This window comes from Lissotriton vulgaris, chromosome 6, assembly GCF_964263255.1.
Source record: "Lissotriton vulgaris chromosome 6, aLisVul1.2, whole genome shotgun sequence".
Classification (NCBI taxonomy): Eukaryota; Metazoa; Chordata; class Amphibia; order Caudata; family Salamandridae; genus Lissotriton; species Lissotriton vulgaris.
Window position 1 is genome coordinate 1293537424 of NC_141694.1, and position 16824 is coordinate 1293554247.

At 49.2% G+C, this 16824-nt stretch overlaps 1 protein-coding gene across 1 annotated transcript in view; it reads left to right on the plus strand.

Moving 5' to 3' along the window:
• ENPP3 (ectonucleotide pyrophosphatase/phosphodiesterase 3) overlaps nucleotides 1-16824 on the plus strand; it is a 716664-nt gene that overhangs the window by 428807 nt on the left and 271033 nt on the right. Inside the window, exon 16 of the mRNA XM_086927431.1 lies at nucleotides 7455-7582. Within this exon, the coding sequence (XP_086783557.1) occupies nucleotides 7455-7582 (128 nt within the window). The remainder of the gene's footprint in view (nucleotides 1-7454; nucleotides 7583-16824) is intronic.

Sequence of the window (16824 nt, forward strand, 5' to 3'; positions counted from 1 at the left end):
TCCTAGGTGAAAGGTGAAAATTCAGGTGGTGGTTCGTGTAGGCAGTGCTGGGTGATGTGGGTTCTCTTGGCTAGGTTGAGGATCAGTCTGGCTACTGCATTCTATACTGTCTAGAGTCTAATCATGAGTTTGGTGGTGGTTCCTGCATACAGTGATTTGCCATAGTCCAGCCTACTAGTAATAAGGGCCTGTGTCACTGTTTTCTTGGTGTTGGTGGGTAGGAGCAAGCTGCGGAGACAGTGTTAACCTGGTGTTTCATGGAGAGTTTGCTATCCAGGATTATGCCAAGGTTGCAGGTATGGTTTGTCAGAGTGGGGGGGGGGGAGGGGGGGTGAGTACGAGTTCCAATGACAACCAGGAGTCCTTACAGAGAGATGTTTGTTCGCCAAAGATTATACTTCTTTTTTTTTCCATGTGGAGCTTTTTGGCAGTTGCTCTTCATCCAATCCAAGACGTTCTTCATACAGTTGTGGAAATTGGTCTTTGTTGTGGTGGGGTCTGCTGAGAGCGAGCGGACGAGTTGGGTGTCATTGGTGTAGGAGATGATGTTGATGTTGTAGGTTATGACAATGTCTGTGAGTGGTGTCATGGAGATGTTAAAGTGGGTTGGACTGAGGGATGAGCCTTGAGGGACGCCACAGGGGGTGTGCCTGGGTTGAGAGGTGTAGGGGGGGCAATTCTCTGGGCAATTCCCTTGAGGAAAGATGCCATCCATCTGCGCGCATCTTCTCTGATAGTCTTGATGCATTTCTTATCTTAATGCAGCACGGCTGCGGGGCTAATTGTGGGCCTTCCGAAAGAATTGATGTTAATCACATCGCCCAGCATGGGCTGCATTTAACATAAATACTTTCAAAAGGCAAACAATTTTAGGAAAGAAATGCAGAAAGCTTAAAAGCGCAAACGTGTGCTTTAAGATGATTCCGAAAGCGCACCTCATGCTTGTCACCAGTTCTGGAATTAGAAGGAATTTCTTCAGGAGCCCACAAATAGAGGGTGTGAAGTTAGGAAGGGCGGAGGGATCAGGAGTCAAGTTACAAGAAGCAGAGTCTATAGCAGGGCATTAAGTGGGCCGGGTCCTGCCAGATCTCAGCACCGGCAGTTCTAAAAAGCAGGTGCTGAGACAGGTAATACATTGGGCTCTCCATTTTTGCCCTCACCCTCAGGGTGAAAAAGAAAAGCTTAACTCTGCAGCAGTTCACTGCTTTTGATGTAACCTTTATTTGTTTGCAGTTTTATATAGTGTGAACTCAACCCAAAAGTATTGGAGCGCTTTACATGATTTATTATTATTTATTATTATTATTATTTTTTTTTTTAGTATGCATGGGGAGATTAATTGAATTGCCCAGAATCACAGGATGTTAATCTGACTGACGACTCAAAATCCATCTTCTAAATCGACAGCTCAAGCATCGGTACCACAAGAGCTGAAGCATTTTCAATATTATATACAACTTTATACAACAAGCAACCATTGACAAAGCCAATAGTCCTGGCTTCTTGTAGGTGTAATGTTACTTGTATTATATATCTGGATGCAAATACAGAAGCAACAAAATATCAGTTGGGTGGCACACTATGCGCCACTCAGGTTTTTAGCTTGATTGCCTCTAAGCTACGCCCTTAATTGCATCGTCCACGCCCCTTTGAGAGACCCCCTAATTTTTTCATCCCACTTAAAGCCCGAGCTACACATTTGGTCGGTTGTTGGTGCATAAAGCCTTGGCTGCAGCGTGTAGCGTTCTAGTGGTCCGAGGGTCTCGGCTGAGCCCCGGAACCACTTCCACACATTGTAGCACCTTCAGGCCAGGCGTGGCCTGAAGGCTATAAATAAATGGTCGGAGGTCGCTCGGGACTTCCGGTCCGACCAGAGCAGCCCGGTGTCTGTGTCCTGTGATTTTCTTTAGCCTAGCACGAGGCCCCTGCATCTGATTAGCCCCAGCCTCATTCTCAGTGCCCCCAGCATACAGCAAACTTACACTGGCGACGAGGGTGGGATTTGCCCTATCCCTACCTGAACACGACGTCTGCTGCTGGCTCGAGAGCGAGACACCGAGCGGAGCACGGGTCCTTCCCAGGACCGACGGCGAACCTGTCCCCATCCTGGACCGAAGCGACCAGAAGCTCCAAGCCCAAACCCGGTAAGCAGCGGGGGAACCAAAGCTGCATTAGGCACCGGGAGGAAGGAGAAAACGAGCGCGAGGCCCGAGATCGCTGCGGAAGCCGCCGCAGAGCCCCGCGCATGCGCACAAGCAAGCCGGCGCCACGAGGAAACGAGCGCACGCAGGCACCGCGTGTGAGCCCCAGCGCAGGCCCAGCAGCCACCGGAAGCATCGGCAGAGCCGCCGATAGGCAGGGGAAGGTCGCGCCCGCATAACAAGCACAAGCGGCAGGCAACAGAAGAGAAAAAAAAAAAACAACAAGCAGTGGCAAAACCAAACGCCACCACGAAGGACACAAACCACCAAGCACTGACAACAAACTCCAAAATCCAATAAGTGAGACGTCGACACAACGTGCACCACCACGCACTGCCAACAATATGTCCAACCATCCAGACAACAATGCAGTACAGCAGCAAGTCGCAGCACCAGGCAACAATGCCGTGCAACAACAAGCCAACACAGCGCAGCCTCCACCCCAGCAACACGCGCAACATGCTCAAGTACAAGCGCTGCCACCCTTCAGTGGACTAGCGGACCCTTCAACTGCCGCACCCAGGTGGGCTGTGTGGTTAGGGAGACTAAACAACTATTTCATAGCCACGAGGGAGAAGGACAACGAAGTAAAACGCTCCCTGCTGATTCATTTTGGAGGTGAGGAAATATACAAGGTGTTCAAGCATCTCCCGGACACCGGAGAATCTGATGACTATGACGCAGCTGTCCAAGCCCTCAATGCGCATTTTGATCCTCAGCTAAACCCGCATTACGAAAGGTTCAAGTTTCGACAGTCTCGACAACGAGAGGGCGAAACCATGGATGCATTCCACGCCCGCCTGCGAGAGCTCGTCAGCACGTGCACCGAAGATGACCAGAACAAGGAAGTCACCGCCCAACTGATTCAAGGATGCCGAAACAAACCACTGAGGACGCTGATCCTCAGACAACCCAAGATCACATTAGAGGAGATCCTCCTACTGGCAAGATCTCATGAATTGTCCGATGTACGGTCATCTGCGATGGAGGCAGCACTTAACACCAGCACAAGCCTTGGAGTGACGGTAAAGACGGAAAGAGTCGATGCGGTCAGAACATCCTCACGAAGCGGAAGAGGCCGATGGCCGACCCGAACACAGAGAAGATCACAGTGTGGATACTGTGGACGAGAAGCGCATGACGCAGAAAGCTGTCCCGCACGTGGGAAAACCTGTTCAAACTGTGGGATCCCGAATCATTTCTCTAGCGTGTGCCGAGGGAGATCCAGAGGACAAGGATCGTCCAGCAAGAAGTCACTGTCTGGAGCAGTCCGACAACTAGAAATTGAAGAGAGACAATCACCACGGGACATGAGGCCACAGTACCGAAGGTACGACAGACTCGATGACTCATCTGAAGAGGAAGATGACGAATGCTACCTCGTCTCGTTCACGAGCGACCTAAAACGACGGCGAAGACCACAACCGAAGTGCAACATCCTCATAGACGGTTCCCCAGCCGTCGGAGTCATTGATACTGGCGCAACAGTCAACGTCATGGGAATCCAGCATTACAAGAACCTGCACCCAAAGCCAAAACTAGTCCCGTCGAAAGTCCGTATATTCACATATGGCGGGAAAGATCCACTTCCGCTGCGAGGCAAAATGGTAGTCCAAGTGAAAGCAGAAGAACACGAAGTGACTACAACATTCCACGTGGTAGACAGAGAGGCTGACCTCCTCGTCGGCAGCCACACGGCGGAAGACCTACAGCTCATTGCGTTCGCCAACGCCGTCAAGAGCACTCAAGTTGATGAACTGTTGCTGCAATTCCCAACCTTATTTCAAGGACTAGGCATGATCAAGAGGCCGCCAATTAAACTGCATATTGATAAGACAGTGCAGCCCATCGCTCTCCGGCACAGGCGAATACCATTCCACCTCAGAACAGCAGTGGAAGATGAACTAGAGAAACTAGAACAGCAAGACGTGATTGAGAAAGTCACTGGCCCCACCCCGTGGGTCTCACCAATGGTGATCGCCGAAAAACCCCGCCAACCAGGAAAAATCCGCATCTGCATAGACATGCGCATGCCCAACAAGGCCATCAAACGTGAACGACACCTCACACCGACAGTAGATGACATTTTAGCAGACCTCAACGGAGCCCAGTGGTTCTCTAAACTTGATCTGAACGCCGGTTACCACCAACTCCGACTGGCAGAAGAAAGCAGATACATAACGACATTTTCCACGCATCTTGGGCTGCGGAGGTATAAACGATTACATTTTGGCATCTCGTCAGCTGCCGAAATATTTCAGAACACGATCAAAGAGGTGCTATCCGGACTGCAAGGGGTACTAAATGTCAGCGATGACATCCTCATCCATTCCAAAACCAGCGAGGAACACCACCAAAGGTTACGCGCAACACTGAAACGACTTGCAGAGCATGGTGTCACATTACACCGAGAGAAATGCAAGTTCTTCCAAAAGACAGTGGAGTTCTTTGGATACATCTTTGATAACCAAGGAGTGAAAGTAGACCCACGCAAGTCCCATGCCATCAAACATGCGCCAGCCCCGTCAACAGCATCAGAGGTGAGGAGTTTCCTAGGGATGGCGCAATACTGTGCACGTTTCATTCCTGGCCTCGCAACACTCGCAGAGCCACTCCGTGCCCTAACCAAGAAAGATGCACAATGGAAGTGGGGTTCCGAAGAAGAGCAAGCGTTCGCAAAAATCAAGGCAGCCCTATTGGACACAACGACCCTTGCGTACTTTGACACAGCCAGAAAGACGGAAATCCTCGTCGATGCCAGCCCAGTAGGACTTGGGGCTCTACTCACTCAAGAAGCAGAACCGGGGGTGTGGGCCCCCTTAGCATTTGCTAGCAAGGCACTGACGGCCACCGAAGCCCGCTATTCACAAGTCGAGAGGGAAGCACTGGCAGTAAAGTGGGCCTGCAACCACTTCCATCTGTATGTGGCCGGGTGCCCTTTCCGACTAGTCACCGATCACCAACCGTTAATACCTCTTTTCAAAGGAACTGCCCCACATCCACCTCCCAGAATCGAGAGGTGGGCAATCCAGGTGCAACAGTACCACATGGACCTAGTTTACCGGCCAGGAGAAAAGAATCCAGCAGATTTCCTCTCCCGTCATCCAGCAGCGGAGACTGTGGACTCAAGAGAAGAAGAAACGCTGTTTGAAGAGGAAATCAACCTCCTGGCACAGAGCGCATGCCCCCAAACCATGTCAATCCCAGTGATATTGGACCACTACCGCCAGGACAAGGTACTACAGAAGGTGACGAACACCATCCAATCTGGAACCTGGCAAGGATTTCTAAAGGACAACCATGACTGGCCAGAAATCGATCGCACCAGATTGGGACACATATGGAAGATCCACAATGAGCTCAGCGTGGCTGAAAATGGACTGGTCCTCAGGGGACGCCGTATAGTGATACCTCTAAGTCTGCAAGAGCACGCCACCACGCTAGCACATGCGGGGCACCAGGGGATACGAAGGATGAAGAGCAGGATGAGGGAAAAAGTGTGGTTCCCAGAAATGGACGTCAGCATTGACACCCTAGTAAAAAACTGCAGAGCATGCCAACTCACCAGCAACCGAGAAACTCCGGCACCCATTGTCACTGAAGAACATGCCCCAACACCATGGTCATGGGTCAGCATGGACTTTGGGAGTTTCCCCGACGGGCGGACAACAGTTGTGCTTATAGACTCATTTTCCAAGTATCCTATTGTGGAGCTAGCAGAATCCACCAGTTTCAAGAGTGTCCAGCCCATCCTAGACAAAGTGTTCGCCATGTTTGGACGCCCTCAAATACTCAAAACGGACAATGGGCCCCCATTTCAGGGAGGTGAATTTCATGACTTCCTGAAGAACCTAGGAATCAAACATCATCGCATAACACCGCAGTGGCCGCAGGCGAATGGTGATGCCGAGAGATTTATGCGGACCATCAACAAAGTGCTGAGGATAGCCGGGATAGAGGAGAGTGACCCAGAGAAAGCATTACAACACTTCCTCGGTGAATACAGAAGCACACCTCACAGCACAACGCAAAGGACCCCGTGGTCATTGATGTTCACAGGGAACCGACAGGATAGTCTCCCGATGACGGAGGGATGGACAGCAGAGCAGTACAAACCCGAAGAAACCCAAAAGAGGAGGAGAGCAAACAATGACAGAGCAAACAGAAAGAGGAGAACACGTAGCCGAACACTAGCGCCAGGTGACACAGTGTTGCTGAGAACTCGGCGGCCGGGAGGCAAGTTCAGAACCCCATATGAACCCAACCCCTGGATCATCAAGACCACGAAAGGCACCGCAATCACCGCACAGAGAAATGGAGAAGAAGTAACCCGCAATATCTCCTGGTTCAAGCGGATTCCTGCAACATCATCAGCAGATGAAGGAGGCATTGAAAGCTCCATGGACATTACACTCACTGATCAACATGAGAATCATACCCAAGCAACGCAACATGAAGGAGACACGACTCCTGCGATTGCAACACCACCTGTGCAATCCCCGATGCCAGCAGTAGCCCCAGTGAGAGGAAGGAACATGTACCATCTGAGACCGAACCCCAGGCCTAGTCAGAAGCTGGCGGACTTTGAGTATGATTCATGAGCAGTAGAGAACTCTAAGAAAACAAGAACTAATTTGGGGAGGGATGTAGCGTTCTAGTGGTCCGAGGGTCTCGGCTGAGCCCCGGAACCACTTCCACACATTGTAGCACCTTCAGGCCAGGCGTGGCCTGAAGGCTATAAATAAATGGTCGGAGGTCGCTCGGGACTTCCGGTCCGACCAGAGCAGCCCGGTGTCTGTGTCCTGTGATTTTCTTTAGCCTAGCACGAGGCCCCTGCATCTGATTAGCCCCAGCCTCATTCTCAGTGCCCCCAGCATACAGCAAACTTACACAGCGCACAGAGACCTTACTCTGCTGCACACAGAGGAAAACATTTAGAGGGAACTTTGGTTGTGACAGCACAATGCCTAGGGTCAGAGGCAGCAGAACTAGAATTATAATAGCCACTCAATGAAATCGTAAAAGTAGTTTTCAGCTCTAGTTCTTCTGAATTTTTTTCTCTGAAAGTTCACTTTCAGGAGGTGAAAAGGGACATGGATTGTAGCAAGTAGATTTGTTGCATTGCTTTTCATGCTCATTCTCTCATATGCATGTGTGGAAGTACTTCTTGAAGCAATGGTGAGTGTTTTACACATGAGTTATTGAGGGGATCTTTCTAAACCTAACCAGTTGTACTCTGTTTACTTATTTTAGTGCCGGAAGCCAAACCAGCATTTCAAACCCTACTTGACTCCCAACCTACCGAAGCGATTTCACTATGCCAAGAACATCCGCATTGATAAGGTCCATCTATATGTTGACAGGCAGTGGCTGGCTGTGAGGTGAAGTAACATCAACTGATTCACATTTTTTTCTCGTGAAATAACAGATTGTGCTGATCTAATACATTTCGGTGTGCATGCACTTTTCCACAAAACTGTAAAATGACTACATAATTTTTCCATTATTTAATTTAGTCGTAAAGCAAGCAAAGGTTTAAATATGTTGGTGCCCCGTCCGCATGCAATCTGCAAGTCTATGATGGAAAATAAAAGCTCCGGATACAAAAAGGATATAGCAGACAGGTGTGAAAGAAGCTGATTAATACCCAAAAGGCTAAATTAATTAATATGGCATACAAAAATTGTTTGACACAGATGTACTAATTTATGGTAGGGAGCAAAAACACCCAGGTGATAATTACATTTGTGCTGGGTGTTTTTTTCAGCACAGTTTAACGTTTTAGGCAAAGATAATGATTAATGCAAGTAAACAGTACCTACGGTACATTAGGAATTTGTTATTTATACATTTTTCTCATTTTCCGCTACAGCTTAACACCAGATAAAAGCTGGAATTAAGCACGAGATAAACCCACCACAAACACAATTTGCGTACAGAACTAACATGGCTTTATTTGTTAAAGCTGGGGCAGAATACCAGTTGGCAAAGGTACAAAGGCTTATTTACAAAACAAATTGTAAATCTGCACCAGCTTGTTCACTGTTGCATAGGTGTGCAGATTTCAGAATTTTAAGAATTCATAAATGTTTCCAAGAATAATCCTGACAAACTTTTTTGCACCCATTTATGATGATTTATATTCATCCAAATGTTACAGAAAACCTACCCATGATCCTCTTTATAAATAGTCGGTTGCTGGTTTGATTACTTCGACAAAGACAAGCTTTACTCACTTTAGTAGCACACCAAGCAAAGCAGCCACATAACTTTGGCAATGAGATTTAGGGTATGTGAATCTGAAATTTCCCTAATAAAAAAGCAATGAGCTGCAGGGTGAATGGGTAAGATGACCAAGGTTCGGGATGGGATGGACTGTTCGGATGAGGAGCATGGTCAGTACTGATTTGCATTCGATGGGCCTCTGGGGCTGATTTAGAGCTTGGCGGACTCCATTGCAATGGGGATGGGATCCTTGTCGGCCAAACTCAATATCTGCCTTTCTGATTTTTAATGGTGGGCAGACCGCAAGTTCTATGATGTTGGAGTAAGATGTGCTCCGTCCTCTTAAAACTTTATCCAACGGAGTATGTGTTGTCAGAGGTAAGCCATCCAATCTGCTCTCCTATTTAGAGTGGACAGTTGGATGGCACTTTTTTAATGTCTGTCACCTCCTGGTATATCCACCACCGTATCTGCCTTAAATCCCTATAAAGCCCTAAATCGTTCTCTATATCTAGATTGCCACAGTGGGTGAAAAATGATGGTTTGGAATGTTATCCAGAGGGATGATTGCTAGTGGTTAGACAATTTACAAGCATTTGTGAGTAAGTGAATAACTTTATTCGGTTAAATAACCCTCAAAGTACACACAATAAATAAAAACAAGCTGAAACAGACAATCAATTCACGGGGAAAAAAATACTGGGTCCTATATACACCAATACAGTCTCACTACCTACCGTATCTATGTCACACCTCTGGTGTACCTAGCAGAGCATCTTGGGGCTACGGTCATGGCCTATGCTGATGACACACAGCTCCTTTTTACTTGGGACAAGAATGTGGACTGGTTTCCTCTGCTGTGAGCGATCGCTCCCCAGACTCCCTGCCTGAGCTGGTATCGTTGTGCTGAGCTTGTGAACTGCCATTTAAATTTCTAGCGCGATATTTGCATTGTGACTGCTGTTACGCTTCGGTGTGCTGAGCTTGTGAACTGCCATTTAAATCTCTAGCGTGATATTTGCATTGTGACTGCTGTTACGCTTTCGGTGTGCTGAGCTTGTGAACTGCCATTTAAATCTCTAGCGCGATAATTGCATTGTGACTGTTGCTCCGCTAACTATTGCAGTCTGCCTCATTCTATCAGCATACAAATAACTGTAGCGCATTTACTTTCACTGTGCCTTCATTGCTTTCATCTCTGGCGCTCTGTTGAAACTGCTTTACCATCCGCTGCCATTTTGTTGTTGTTGTTTTCCCTGCAAGCCCGTCCTCTAGAGCCCGCCCCGCCTCCCAGCGGAGCCTCCCTCCCACTGACTACATACACCGCTCCCGTACCTGGAAGCGCTGTGACCGTCTCATCGCTGCTGTGAGCGGTCGCTCCCCAGACTCCCTGCCTGAGCTGGTATCGTTGTGCTGAGCTTGTGAACTGCCATTTAAATCTCTAGCGCGATATTTGCATTGTGACTGCTGTTACGCTTTCGGTGTGCTGAGCTTGTGAACTGCCATTTAAATCTCTCGCGCGATATTTGCATTGTGACTGCTGTTACGCTTTAGGTGGGCTGAGCTTGTGAACTGCCATTTAAATCTCTAGCGCGATAATTGCATCGTGACTGTTGCTCCGCTAACTATTGCAGTCTGCCTCATTCTATCAGCATACAAAAAACTGTAGCGCATTTACTTTCCCTGTGCCTTCGTTGCTTTCATCTCTGGCACTATGTTGAAACTGCTTTACCATCCGCTGCCATTTTGTTGTTGTTGTTTTCCCTGCAAGCCCGTCCTCTAGAGCCCGCCCCGCCTCCCAGCTGAGCCTCCCTCGCCCCTCCCCCTCCACCCATTTATGACAGTTGCTTTTGCGTGCAGCGTTCACGCGCAGCGATCGCGCCCCATGCGTGCCCAAGGTGCGCCAAAGGTAAGCCCGTCTACGCCCGTCCACGCCTGGCCCGCGCCCAGCGCCAGACCCCCTGGCCCCCGCCGCACCCTACCCTCTAGAATCACATATGATGCCGCAACTCTCCTCGCCCTCAACCCCGGACGCACACCACAATGCTGCGAAGCCACCCCAGGACGTACCCACGGCCCATTCGCCTTCCTCTCCTGCAAGTTCAACTGCATCAGGACCCTCACCAAACCCACTTCCTCCAAACAAAGCTCCGACTCTAACCACCTGAAGTGCATCCTACTCAACACCCGCTCGGTCCACAGACAAACAATTGAGCTCTGGGACCTACTCGACACTGCATCACCGGACATCGCCTTCCTTACAGAAACATGGATGAACACATCATCAGCACCCGACATCGCCATAGCCATACCGGACGCTTACAAGATTATCCGTAAAGACCGCACCAATCAAACTGGAGGAGGCCTCGCCATCGTCCACAGAAACATCATCAAAATCACGACCAGCTCTGACGACAATCTTGCAACCGCCGAACATCTCCACTTTCAGATCCACACCGACCCCAGGACCACAATTAGAGGCACCCTCATTTATAGGCCTCCAGGCACCCGCACTAAATTCAGCGATGACATCACGGACTTCATCAGCCCACACGCCCTCGCTTCCGAGAACTACAGTCTTCTAGGAGACCTCAACTACCACCTTGAAAACAAACACGACAGAAACACCACCACCCTTCTGGACAACCTGGCCAATCTCGGACTCAAACAACTTGTTGACACCCCCACTCACTCAGCCGGACACACGCTCGACCCTATCTTCACCTCCAGCAAGCACATCTCCTTCGACCGCACTACAGCTCTCCATTGGACGGATCACAGCTGTGTTTACTTCAACTACAAAACCACCCTGACTCACAACCGCCCACAACCCATTCCTCTGAGAAACTGGAACAAAATCACCACCGACCAACTCCTCACATCACTCAAACAAAACCTTCCCCCCCTCTCAATGAACCCAGACCAAGCGGCCACCAACCTCAGGCTATGGATCACCCTCAGTGCAGATGAATTAGCACCCCTGAAAAAGCACCAGATGAAATCAACCAGCAAAAAGGCTCCCTGGTTCAATGAGGAACTTAAAAACGTCGGAATCCAGGACAAGGCGCTGGAATGGATCATCTCCTTCCTCGACGGAATCTGCGGCGTCCCTCAAGGATCCTCTCTGAGCCCCACCCTCTTCAACGTCTACATGAGCCCCCTCGCGGCCATCGCACGCCAACACAACCTCAGCATAATCTCCTACGCCGACGACACCCAGCTGATCCTCTCCCTGACCAACGACCCCGCCGCCGCCAGAGCCAACCTGCACGAAGGGATGAAAGAGGTAGCCGAGTGGATGACGACCAGCCACCTGAAACTGAACTCGGACAAGACGGAGGTCCTCATCTTTGGCTCTTCACCCTCCGCCTGGGACGACTCCTGGTGGCCTCCCGCCCTGGGCACCGCACCCAAACCGACAGACCATGCACGCAACCTGGGCTTCATCCTGGACTCCTCCCTCTCCATGACCAGGCAAGTCAACAACGTCTCCTCGGCGTGATTCAACATCCTACGCATGCTACGGAAGATCTTCTGGTGGATCCCCACCGAGACCAGGAAGACCGTCTCCCAGGCCCTCGTCACTAGCCGACTGGACTACGGCAACGCCCTCTACGCCGGTACCACCGCCAAGCTCCAGAAGAGACTCCAGCGGATCCAGAACGCCTCAGCCAGACTCATCCTCGACATCCCACGAACCAGCCACATCTCCGGACATCTGAGAGACCTTCACTGGCTCCCCGTCAACAAAAGAATCACCTTCCGCCTCCTCACCCACGCACACAAAGCCCTACACGACCAAGGCCCGAGCTACCTCAACAGCCAAATCAACTTCTACGCTCCCAAACGCCACCTCCGATCAGCCAACCACGCCCTCGCCGCAGTCCCCCGCATCCGAAGAGCGACTACAGGAGGAAGGTCCTTCTCCTACCTGGCCACCAAGACCTGGAACTCCCTCCCGACCGACCTGCGCCTGACCCAAGACCACCTCTCCTTCAGGAAGAAGCTGAAGACCTGGATGTTCGAGCAGTAGCGGCACCCCCCCACCCCCAGCGCCTTGAGACCCTACGGGTATGTAGTGCGCTCTATAAATGTCATTGATTGATTGATTGATTGAAAAAATCCAAGAAGCTATGCCGCATCATGGAAAAGAATTGGAGAAAAAACCCAACCTCAGACAACATGGTCTCCCTCAAGACAGCCACCCGCAAACATCACCAAATGATTCGATCCGCCAAGAAATCAGCACTCAAGGAGCGTCTCGACAACAACACTCACAACAGCAAGGAACTCTTCAATATCGTCAAAGAATTCACCAACCCCACCGCAGCATCCAACGACATCACTCCCTCCCAAGACATCTGCGATGCACTATCCTCCTTCTTCTACAACAAAATTGCCGACATCCACAACAGCTTCGAAAACTCTCCCAGCGATCAACCCGCCCCACCCCTTTCAGATCCTACTCCTCCAACTAACAACCTCAGCGCCTGGAACCCAATCTCCACTGAAGACACCATTCGCCTCATGAACTCAATCCACTCTGGCTCGCCTTCTGACCCCTGTCCCCACCACATCTTCAACAAAGCTGACTCCATCATCACACCCCAACTCCGCGATGTCATCAACTGCTCGTTCAACTCTGCCACCTTTCCAGAAAGCTGGAAACACGCGAACTCAGCGCCCTCCTGAAAATACCCACAGCAGACCCCTCAGACCTGAAAAACTACCGACCCATATCCCTCCTCCACTTCCCTGCCAAAGTCATCGAGAAAGCCGTCAACAGCCAGCTCGCCACCTTCCTTGAATCCAACAACTCCCTTGATCCATCTCAATCTGGATTTCGAGCCAAACACAGCACCGAAACCACCCTCATTGCAGCGACCGACGACATCCGAACACTCCTGGACAACGGAGAAACAGTGACCCTCATTCTACTCGACCTCTCCGCCGCCTTCAACACAGTCTGCCACAGCACCCTTATTCAACGCCTCAGCAACATCGGCATACAAGGAAAAGCCCTGGACTGGATCATCTCATTCCTCGCCGGGAGAACTCAAAGAGTCCGACTTCCCCCGTTCTACTCTGAGGCCACCGAAGTCATCTGCGGCGTACCTCAAGGATCCTCACTCAGTCCCACCCTCTTCAACGTATACATGAGTCCTCTCGCCTCCATCGCGCGTCAACACAACCTCAACATCATCTCTTACGCCGACGACACCCAGCTAATCCTCTCCCTCACCAAAGACCCCAGCACCGCCAAAACCAACCTTCATGAAGGCATGAAAGAAGTTGCCGATTGGATGAAACAGAGCCGACTAAAACTCATCTCAGACAAAACGGAAGTGCTCATCCTAGGATCTTCCCCCTCAGCCTGGGACGATTCTTGGTGGCCTTCTGCTCTGGGCACAGCACACACACCCACAGACCATGCACGTAACCTTGGCTTCATCCTAGACTCCTCTCTTTCGATGTCCAGACAAGTCAACGCCGTCTCGTCCTCCTGCTTCAACGTACTTCGCATTCTCAAAAAGACCTTCCGATGGATCCCCCTCGATTCAAGAAAAACTGTCATCCACGCACTGGTCACGAGTCGGCTGGATTATGGTAACACACTTTACGCCGGAATCACAACAAAATTACAGAATAAACTCCAGCGCATCCAAAACGCATGAGCGAGACTCATATTAGACATCCCGCGCCAAGATCACATCACCGGACATCTAAAAGACCTCCACTGGCTTCCCGTCAACAAAAGAATTACTTTCCGCCTTCTCACCCACGCACACAAGTCCCTCTACAATCTAGGACCCGAATGCCTCAACACTCGACTGTCCTTCTACAAACCCACCCGCCAATTAAGATCGTCCAATCAAGCCCTCGCCGCAGTCCCGCGCATCCGGAAATCCACCATGGGTGGCAGATCCTTCTCCTTCCTGGCTGCCAAGACCTGGAACTCACTCCCCACCCACCTTCGCCTTACTCAGAACCACATCTCCTTCAGAAAAGAACTGAAAACCTGGCTATTCGACAAATAATATACCCCTTCCCCTAGCGCCTTGAGACCCTCTGGGTGAGTAGTGCGCTATACAAATGCACGAACTTGAACTTGAACTCTGCCCAACACTGCCTGTCCTCTATTTTTCATTGGCTAGCTGCTGCACAACTCTAGTGCAATGAAGTTCTCTTCGGGAAGTTCCCTTCAAATGTTAGAGATAATCTTTAGGCCCCTGAGTTTCCCAGTCTCACCTCTGTAGGGAAGCCTGCCAAGAACCTTGGGGTGTGGTTCAAGGAAAATCTTTCCTTTGCCACACAGATCAAAAAACTTGCGGGGACCTGCTTTGGGTTTTTGAGATCTTTGAGAACATTTCTTCCACTTCTACCTATGAAGGCGAAGGAGTCTGTCATCTGCACCCTTATTTTGTCTCGATTGGACTATGCCACTGCCCCATATGTGGGCATTCCGGCTTACCTGCGAAGGAAACTTCAGGTGGTCCAGAATGCGGCAGCCAGGCTCCTTTTGGGGATTCCGGCCAGGACTAGCTTGAGGCCTCACTTGCGCTATTTACACCGGCTTCCGGTGGTTGATCGGGTTAAATTTAAATCCCTGGTCATGGCCCATCGTGCCCTGCATGGGCTTGGCCCCACCTACTCACAGAAACGCTTTGCCTTCTACACCCCAGCTCGTCATTTGCTCTCTCTGGCCCAGCCCCTGGCTCTGGTCCCCCGCTTCCAATGTCAGAGGCTTGGAGGCAGCTCCTTGGCAAGGAAAGTGTCCGCTGCCTGGAACGCTCTTCCTCTCACATTTCGGAATATTCAAGATCCATGCATCTTCAAGAAGAATCTGAAAATGTATCTCTTCACCTAATTTCCTGTCGGTTACCTCTCTTTGCTCCGTGCCAGGACACTTACGAGTATCTGCGTGCAATACAAATTAAAATAACATAACATAACATAACTACAATTATTGAAAACATTTCAACCAGTTCATTAAGATATTCATAATAGCAATAATGTACATAATTTCAACATTTCCCTCCCGGCAGTTTAAATACATTATAAAAACACCATAACACAACCCATAAAAAGTACAACAAACTAAAATAAATATTACTTCAAGTATCGACCACTCTGACCATCAGGTTCACTTTATAGTCATTTGTTTGAACCAGCAACAATTTCCCTCCTGTGCATAAGCAATTCTATCTTCACATACCATATAAGGGCTGTGCAAATATACAAAAAAGTGACCGTGCATGTAATTAACTGCAATACATAAAGGAAAACGATCAACCAACGAAAATCATTATTCCAAAGCCTTTAGAATTTTTGCTCTCCTATACCTCATTGCGTCTAAAAATGTACTTACAGCAAATACTGTTTTTTGTGATGCATCTCTTTTCAGGATCCTAAAGGCTTCTAGGTGACTGCCTGTGGCCATGCTATGACAAATGGGAACGAGTCATTTACGGCGTATGTAAAAGTACTCCTTGCAAAAAACAGTACATGCTTTCATCTTCAGGTACCAGGTCGCAAGTAGGGAAGAATTCAGTTTCTTCGTTCTTGGTTTGCTGACCATTTGCTTGTAGGGATTCTCAGTGGTAACATTCCATAACAAAATCATATATACACGTTTCTGGTTGGAGATGGGAAAATCAAATCTAAAAATTCTTCAAATAGTGGAGAGTGTTTATGAGCCAATATAATAGTTGCAGGGCCATTGTGGGTATTAATAACAGATTGGTCATTTATATAAGCCCAATACCTATAGTTAAGTAGTTTAATATCAGTTTTTGAAATAGAGTTGGGCTCAACCCACAAGTTCTGCATGCTGAGTTTGGAAAACTATCCAGAAACAGATTTAACCCAAGGAAATTCCCAGGGTCCTTGAAGGTTCAATACCTCTATGAGAGAGTCTTTAAAGACTATAAGTTCTGGTGTACACCAGTTAGATCCAATATATTAAAGTTTTTAAAATGGCTCGGTGAGCAACTCATTTTATTCCAACATCAAGATACATGGGGATTAATGAGGTACTAGATGGTAAGTCTAATAGCCTTCTAAAAAAGCTGTTCTCTGCAATGGTTAACAACTGTATATTACCATAACCTCATATCTCTGCCTCATAAAGAGCGGCATCCTCAAGTCAAGTCAAGTTTAAATTTGTATAGCGCACTACTCACCCAGAGGGTCTCAAGGCGCTTGAGGGAGGGGGGGAGCTTTACTTATCAAATATCCAAGTTTTTAGTTGTTTTCTGAAGGAGAGGTGGTTCTGTGTGAGGCGTAGGTGAGAGGGGAGGGAATTCCAGGTCTTAGCCGCTACGTAGGAGAAGGATCTTCCTCCCATGGTGGATCTTTGGATGCGTGGAATTGTGGCGAGGGCTTGATTGGATGATCG